We start from the raw sequence: 9,437 nt of genomic DNA on the forward strand, positions 1-9,437 counted from the left end.
GGTCATTTTGGAGCAGGACAGGAACTGTGCTGCATGTGTTTGGACTGCAGAATGATGGAACAGGGATGATTTCTGTTTGTTTGTTCCACTGTAACTAGTTGACTACTTTTAATTCATTTAATATGTCAAATTAAATTTGAAGGCAAGTATTTTAATTAGGTTTTTATACAACCCAACAAATTATGAGTCAGTCGGAAATGGCGTAATGATTGCAGTTTCTCCTTGGAACAAGTCGTCTGATGTCTCCTGTCTGACTGGCGAACATCTAACACGTTTTCCCAGTTCTCAGTTTAGATGCAAAAAAACACAGATACAGCAGACCAAAGGCAAGTTTAAAGACATCTGAGAAGCCATTGGTCTCCGAGCGACAGCAGTCTCACTTTAATTAAAGGTGCTTGCATCGTTATTCTCCAGGCTGTGGCAAGTGAGCACTGTCTGTTGGACCTTCTCTTTCATTAGATTTTGTATTTCATGCCCTGAGGAGCAGAACAAATTGAGTCTCTGTTTCCTTTTGCTCCATTGTTCATTACCCAAGAGAAAGATTAAAAATCATCATCTCACGGACCACATTACATAATACCAAAGAATGAATGAGTGTACACTGCCCTTACGGTCTCTTCCAAAGCACCAGGTAGCAAAGCTGTCCTACCTTCTGACCACCAGGTCTTTTATAATTAAATCATGAATGCAGAGAAGAGGAATGTAGTAATTCTGGTGAACAGAGGTACAGATTCTTCTCTTAGTCCGTTTTCTCAACTAAGAAACAACAAAAAGTCTGACTTGTGTTAATCTTGCAGGACAGTAAGCATGTTTAAAAATAAGCCAGCTTCAAGTTACAAAGCAGCACGAGTAAGATGAGATGTCTGCAGTCAGCAGAAAAGAAGAGCAGCTGCTTCCTGAATGAGTCGGGTTTGTTTTCAAAGCCAAGGTATCAAAAAATTGGAGCTGTAAACTTATTGACTTTCAGTAAATATTTGACAGCAAAAAAAACACATTAAAAATGTGTATTTTGTTTTATCTGACCAGTCTATGTTCAACAAAATGAGAGATCTCACATTTATTGTCTTTTAGCCCAATTTATTTACTATTTTCTGTTGCTTGTATTAAGAGGTGGATTATAACTAATTACCTTTGCTTCAGTATCTTCTTCAGTTGTTTTACTTCCCCTTTTTCTGTCCCCCCTCTATCGAACAAACCTACAGTCTATCTTAAAGCAAGACTTTGTGATTTTACTCAAGCTTCATTAGAGCTCGGTGATATGGCTAAAGACATATTAGGATATAAGCATTTTATATCAGTTGGTATCAAAAGAATTATTCATTTTTACATTAACTATCCAAAATACTAACAAACTGGTGATGTAACCTTTTGGGTTAACGCTAATGCTAACGCTCCTCATAATTCAGTTGTTTTGAAACATGCTGCGTTTCAAAAATAAGATTCTTTGCTGTCCAACTGAAGCGTCCTCACACCAGCACTTTGAAGACGACCACCAACTACATTACTTTACCTTCCTCTACCTGAACATCATTTCTTACCTTTCTTTTTTTCCTCCTAAACAGATGTTTACCTGCTGAACCTCCCAGATGAGCAGAAAGTCAGCGTCACAACAGTTACCGTTGGGCAGAGCGCCGTGATGACCTGCGCCATCACAGGAGAGCGGAGACCGCCTATTTTATGGAAAAGGAACAATCAGTATCTAAACTCCCTGAACCTGGAGGACCTTAACGTAAGAACCTGTTGTCATTATTTTCAATTTTTAAAATTGTTTTAAACTTCAGTGCAGAGTAAGCCAGTGTATGTTCGCTGAGTAGTCATAACTTAATTAAAAAGTCATGAGTGGCCCTGGGTAAAAAGTGGAAGGGATATTACACACAGCAAGCGGTTTAAAGATGAAGGAAACCTTTGAATTTTGATGTTAGGGTTTCTGATAAGGATCAGCTGATATGAAATTTTACAGCTTAACCTTGATATATATATATATATATATATATATATATATATATATATATAAGAAGAATAACCTAGTCTAATTTTGTGTTCTTCAATACAGAAATGCCACATTTATTCCTACTGTTGCTGAAGGAATAAAACAGATTATACTTCTAGTAAACCTTTAATCTTATCTATACAAGTAATTTAATGTGTTTTGATCCAAAAATTTGGTTAAAAAAATACACCTGCTAGAAGTAATTAGAGTTCTTGGGTACTTATTGCACAAAATATATTCCCTTTTTGGTGTCTGTTTTTTTTTTCAGATTTGAAGAGATCTAAAAAACTTATACTTCTTGTTAATAATTTCTGCTTGGGCAGAAATCCTTCACTTCCTGCTTTACAGACCATTCACTGTCGGGTTAGTTTCCACTCTAAGTCAGTGCATCTTGTTTTTGCCAAATGAGGCTTTTTTTTTTTTTTCTTGCGGACTACAGGTAAGTGACAGAAAGTCACAGCTGCACAATGTTTAATCACCATCATTATTCCAGTATTAGTGTGCAAAATCACAAACTTTTGGATTTTAGGTCCAGTCCTTTCATGCTTTGATTGCATTGCCCTGTCTTTGATTCCAACACCTGATATACATTTTCGTCACATTTTCGTCACTTTATTCTCAGAGAGAATAAAGTTGGCTTCCACTAAGATAATAAAATGAAAGAGTAGAGAAAATCTTAGTTTTGACCAATATTGTTATCACAATAACTCACAGTGAAACATCAGTGAACAGAAAAAGTTGAGGAGTGGCACCACTCTGTTAATCCAAGCCAACATGAAGATCTTTTCTGTCACTGAATTAAAAATTTTACACCAAAGGGACATCATAAATGATAACTGCAACAACTTCAAAAATGCAAATAACATTTTAACACTTTGCTGTACCTTTATAACGGGTTGTATTGAATCAATCAGATCGACTCATATCTACCAATATGATCATGAGAAATCGATCATAGAACAAAGAGAACTGCCCTCCTGTCAGTCTCCATGTATGCCTATGTTGGAAAGATGGACACTAGAATTTGCTCTGGGAGAAAGCCAAGCTGTGATGTGAATGTTTGACATGTACCACATACATAAACATTATTATAAACAAGAAAGCCACTGTCATAGAAACATTATTCCCTGATGGCGCCAATCTATTTCCGAAGGGTAATACCTCCTGTCACTTGGCAAGAAATGGTTTGATAAGGATCTGAGGAAACATGGCAATGAATTTAACTTGATGTGGCCTTCTATCCCCCCAGATCTCAGTTAAATCAAGATATGTAGGATGTGACAGAAAAATATGTCTAGTCCATAGAGGCCCACCTGCCGCTGTACAGAACAGAAATGTTATTTCAGCTTCACTCTTACATTACAGCAGAGCTGCAGAGGTCCTTCAATCTAAACAGACTGAAAAAGGTTTGACTTCTCACTGTTTAGTGGGTTATTGTGTAGTTCTGGTGATTTCATTATATCACTTTTACACACATTTCAGGTGGACAAAGTACTTTAAATAAGACGAACAGGAAATGGTGAATAAAAACAATCAAAGAAACAAAACAGTTGAGCTCAAAAAGGCTAACAATGGAGCTTACATAAATCTGTAAGCGAACAGGCGTGATGCAGGTTTATCTCCGTGGGACAATAAAGATCATCTGGGCTGATGGACAGAAGAAATGCAGCCGTGTTGATGAGATACCAGCATAGAAATACAAATACTAAAGAGCATAGATTCTAATACACTCATAAGAGAATACACTCACAAATAGTCAAGAGTAATTAAAAAATAAATAAAAAGAAATTAAACAAATTGACATTCAAGTTAAACAGATGATGGTTTTTATTAATTGACCAATAAAACTCACTGAATAAATAAATAAAATTGATTCCATCCTTAAAGGATAATAAAACTACAACTGTAATTAACTTGGGATAGGTTTAATTATTACATAATTTATTAAAATCAGGTAAAAGCCAAACTGGAGATTTAAGACTCAAGTTTGCTTTTAAAAACCTCAGGAAGTTTTTTTATTTCTTTTTTTGCCTTCATAGCTTCAGAAATAATTTTCTACAGGCAACAACCAAAAATAATACTTCACTATCCAGTTTTATTTTTCAGGTGTCTTTCAAAAGACCGGAGGAATTTGGATATGTAATATAAAGAATATGTTGAACTTTAATTGTCAATGCCTTTGAAAATCATTTAAAAGCTGATTGATTCTAAAATACACAGGTAGCCATAGCAGGGACTTATAAATGGTGTGGTGTGATCTCTTTCTTTTTTTCATTTTTGCAACCAATTCTGCAGTAGTTTAAGAGATGCTACCTTTTCTTTTGAACAGAACAAAAAATTAGAATAATTAGATTGCAACATGGATCATTAACAATCCTAAATAATGCTAACATTACTGGATAATCTCAAATATCATTTACAATTTGGTTAATTTCATCACTTTAGAAGCTTCTCTGCTTTCGAGTTGTATATATAATGGTTTGCCTTTGTGTTGTATGGCTGACTATAATCCAGTATGTCAGATTGTGTTCTTGGTGACTGTTTAGAAATTGGTGGGAGTGACAGAGACAATGAGAGAAGATGAAAGGGGATACCTAAGGGCTTCAGCCCTGGAGGAAGGACCTTCTTTCATAACTGTGTGTGAGTGAGTGTGTTAATCTGTGTGCACAGCCCCAGACTGACATATGTCTTACTTTCCTCCACATCAAAGAAGTAAGAAAACTTGTGATGAAGTTCAGATTGAGTCCCCATTTACCTTAAACTTTTTTTTTTTTCAGAAATCACAAAGATGAGTGTGATATTACAGTGCACAGTTAAATCAACAGTGGCATAGTAGATAAAGGGAATCCAGCAAAGCCACTAATGTTATGTTGAATGTTGACGACCCTTAAATTAAGTAAGAGGCCCCCAGGTGTTGCCAGTCATCTTTGGCACCATGAGCTGCTGGTTCTGTTTGTCAGTGATGTGTGATGTGTGTCGCCCATAAAAACCAGTACTCAAACTGCTGGTACGAGTCCAACAGCTTCTCTGCTGAACGCTTCTTTCTGTCATTTTTTTGTGATATGTTTCTGCTTTTTGACAATATGAGGGTAAAAATAGTTGTAAACTAAAAGCACTGTAAGTATCTTTAGGAGGATTTGCAAAGTGAGTTGAGGCTTTGCAGGGTCAAAAGAAGCTTTGAAGTGTTTTTTTTTTTATTCCTGGCAAACAACTTTTTCTCTTCTTGTTTTTGTGGGTTCAATACAACTAGGTTTTGTTTCATCTTTTTGATATTGCCTGAAGACATGCAGTAGAGTTCGGTGTCCTGTCCATGGGTGGTCTCTGTCTGCTCTTTGCACATACTTGTCTGTTCCCTGAGTGATTTATATCAGATCTTGCTCTGTGTATTTTTAATTCAAATGTCAACTGAAGGATGAAAGAGTCTGCTGTCAAGAGATGTTCATTATTCTGGGAAAGGCTTTGTCTGGGGTTTTTCAGTAATGACAATAATGACTGCAAAATTCAAACACCTCAGTTTTCCATCTCTTGTGTTTTGGACATCATTTTTTACCAGCTTCCTGCATGGGATGATGGATGGAAGAAATGCATTATAACATTATAATTTATCTAATATGTAGCACCTAACAATGCAACATCAAATGAGCATGCTTTGAGTTGTCATGAGACAAGGGACCAAGCTGTGGTGCATCCTTCTATCAGTGGCCCTCTAAATCTTGCTGCACCTCTAATGGGTGGCTCATTTGCATAATTAGGACACTTAAACATATGGGAGCAGATTACTGCCCACAGGATTGTGGCAGGATGATGATATACCATTTACACATTCCAAGTCTACTGGAGGCAATGAAGATTAGCACAGACTTGCAAATGTACACAAACTGATAACAGGTTGGAAGTTACTGACGATACTAAAATCATGAACAAGGCTATTTTTCTGGTTATAGGCAGGTCTGAAGCCTTCTTTAAAGTAAAGAAGGCTTCTGGCTTCTGGCCTAGTTCAAACAAAACTGAATTGAAGAACTGAACTTCAAGAGGTTTCCTGGTGTTCATTGAGCTCCTTTAGATGCATGATGGGAGTTTGAGAATTCCCATTCTTAGAAAAGCAAACCCAGAGCTTCTGTAGGGAGAATCTGCTGGTTGATTGTCATCATCAATGAAAGAGTCTGGTGGGAGCAGTGGCAGTTTATCCATCATCTTCTGCTGTTGAACTGTGTGGATTGATCATTTTAGGATTTTAAGCAAAACAAGCCAGAATTGCCTGATGACAAGGCTGCAAACTAATCACACCAACGTCATGCCAGTGAGACGGCAAGTAATTTATTGCCGTCTTGGTTCTCCGTCTGTGGTTTACATTCTGTCCCACAACTGCTCTGACTGCAACCTGAAGGAGCTCACTTAGCTGCTACACCAAACAACACAAAATCAAATTATTAATCTGCATATAGAAATAAGAGTTATAAAAACACCCCCCTATCCAAATCGTGCATATAGGCACAGTTCTTAGAGACTAAAGTAGTCATGACATTGTCAAAGAAAAGTCTTGGCATTACATCTGAAGGAAAGGATATGCTTATTCACAATATTCCCATTTCAAAGCACTGATTTTAAAAAGGCCACAGGTAAGTTTTGCAGGAAATTCTTCAATGAAACCAGCTCCAGTTATTCTTAAATTATACAAGTTTGGAGTCACAAAATGGTTTTGTCAAGCGCTTTGTTCTACCAGGTAATCGTAAAACTAGTAGTAACAGTGAAAAAGCTCCTGAGTTTCTTTCGTGATAGAAAACATCACAAAGACATGAAAATCGTGCAGCACCCTACGGCTTCTCTTTTATGTTAGACGGACAAAAGAAGTCTCTTTGTTAAAGGCACATGTCAGTCCACCTGAACACCCACACACACATCGCACTGTCATATTGACACATGTCAATTTGACAATCCCACACATAAAAAAAACAAAAAAAAACACAAACTGCCTTCAAGGTGTTTTGGGAAATCTTGGAAAGAGATGCAGCCAGAAGCCTTTAGAGACCCACTGAAGATCCCTGAACTTCACTGTAAAATGTATGTATAACGGGAAAATGTGTATGAACTCTAGTTACTTTAAAGGTAGATTTGAACAAAATATGCTTTAATCAAATCATAATAAAAGGGCATTTAAATTAGACAAATGACAGCTTCTTCTTTATTAATGAGTTTTAAAGAAGGATTTAATAATTTAGATGAAAAGTACCTATGTTTAATTAGTTGGGGTATTATGCATTTCTATAGCAACATCAAGTAACTATGTTTCCTTCCATTGCTGTGAAAATGCTGTTTTTTCAAACATAACTTAAAAGAAATTTGACTTTGTAATTTGACACCTTGAAATCGGGCCTCTGTCTCTTTAAGAAGCTCATACTCTTTCAAACACTCCTTCAGCATGTCATCATAATGCTACACCATTATGCTGTTTACAACCATTCAATGATCTGACTCCCCACACCACCACCTCTCCACACACACTCCCTCCTTCTCCACCTTTAAAAGCAACAATGTAAAGAATAAATGTAATTAATACTTCACTAGGACTAAAAGCGTTGCATTTCTTCAATTTATTCATTTAATGAATGGTTTTGTTTTGTGTTTCTAGAGCTCTCAGCATGTTGGTTTTCTGTTTGTGGAGTTTCATAAAGTGATTGAGTTAATCTGTATCCTCAGACTGAGAGTACTTCATGTGCTTTTACAACATATGCAGTTGTTTTGATGTTGGCACTTTAAGCCTGACTTTGCAGCCTCTGCTGCTGTGTGGATTACCTCTAAACACTAAGAGCATGTGATTCAGCATGATGCACAGCATCAGCTGAACACTGTTCAGATCTGTGTGCAAACCAAACCATATCCAGCTGAACCCCTGATGGACTATGCAGTGGCTTAATCCAGATTTATTTTTGGCTCTCAAGCTTCCAGTCGATCATTGCTGTTCTTTTCATAGACAAGAATGGATTTCACATGCACCTGGCACCCACAAACACATTCTAAAATGCCTTGCAGACAAATTTAGTATAATTGCTTGTTGGAAATATTTCTGAACATCCACTGCCAACATTGATTAGTCATATTCCTGTGAGTAAATGAGACGTTTACTGTGTAATCCCACAGGCGTTCCCAGTTTAGAACATGGTTATTTTCAAAGTTTTTGACTACGTTCTGATCTAGTAAATTGCACACTAATCCCACGAGGGAGCTGGTATCCTGGAGTCCAATAGAGTCTCTCTAAATTTTGACAAAGCAGCTTACTGTAATTCCATGAAGCTGACCGTTGCTGACTATTGCATCATCATCCAACACTGCCAGTAATTCAGTCTTCACCCGGGGGCCAAGCAAAAGAAAGACTGGTAAACTTTAAACGTGTGCAGGTGTGTAAACATTAATCTTACATCTACAGTTTAAGTTGCGAGGACAATGCTGTTAGGATGCTAAAGTGGCTCAGATGAGGGAAAATGCATGTGGCTTACATGCATTTTCTCTTTCAGTTTTGCATTTATGGAATGGAATATCAAGGGAAAATATTATAGTTATAAATCAGGTTAGGAAAACTGTTGGACATAAGAGCTTACTAATGATAGGCTAAGAGATGAGTGCGTTTTCTGGTAACAAACTGCTACGAAGTAAACATCTGATTTTTACTTTTGCAATACTTACCAGCTGTAAATTTCTTGTCTCAGCAGATAGGCGGTATTTAAAAAGAGCTTATTTGTTTTAGAAACAATACCATTACTTATTAATTTGATGTTAAGAGATGAGCTTGTTTTCTGGCAATGAAGTGCCACGAAGTAAACTTCTGATTTTTACTTTTGCAATACTTACCAGCTGTAAATTTCTTGTCTCAGCAGATAGGCGGTATTTAAAAAGAGCTTATTTGTTTTAGAAACAATACCATTACTTATTAATTTGATGTTAAGAGATGAGCTTGTTTTCTGGCAATGAAGTGCCACGAAGTAAACTTCTGATTTTTACTTTTATTTTGAATTTCTGTTTTATTATATATTTACACCAATGAACAAAGAACATGTTAACTCTTCTGCAAAATTCACCAACTTCAAAAGAAATTTTTTGAAGTTTTTTTTTAAACAATAACACTATTTGTTGTTATTCTGTTGCTAAGAGAGCATGTTTCCTGGTAACAAAGAGCCACGTAGTAAACATCTGATTTTTACTTTTGTGTTAAATGTCTTTTTATAATATATTTACACATATGACAAAGAACATTTTCACTTTTCTGCAAAATTCACCAACTGCAATTCTTCAGTAGTATCTGAAAAGAGGACAAGAAATCTTATTTTTTTGGTTAATAATAATATTTGTTGTTCTGTAGCTAAGAGATGAGCGCATTTTCAGATAACGAACTGCCATGAAGTAAACATCTGATTTTTACTTTGTTTTGAATGTCTGTTTTATAATATATTTA

At 36.3% G+C, this 9,437-nt stretch overlaps 1 protein-coding gene across 3 annotated transcripts in view; it reads left to right on the forward strand.

The window, feature by feature from the left end:
* fstl5 (follistatin-like 5) overlaps window positions 1-9,437 on the forward strand; it is a 193,977-nt gene that overhangs the window by 118,400 nt on the left and 66,140 nt on the right. For all 3 annotated transcript variants that reach the window (XM_015033181.1, XM_015033179.1, XM_015033180.1), the window contains exon 7: window positions 1,563-1,729. In XM_015033181.1, coding sequence (XP_014888667.1) covers window positions 1,563-1,729 — 167 coding nt within the window. The remainder of the gene's footprint in view (window positions 1-1,562; window positions 1,730-9,437) is intronic.

Source organism: Poecilia latipinna, unplaced genomic scaffold, assembly GCF_001443285.1.
Source record: "Poecilia latipinna isolate Pla-1442-1.1 unplaced genomic scaffold, P_latipinna-1.0 Scaffold259, whole genome shotgun sequence".
NCBI lineage: Eukaryota > Metazoa > Chordata > Actinopteri > Cyprinodontiformes > Poeciliidae > Poecilia > Poecilia latipinna.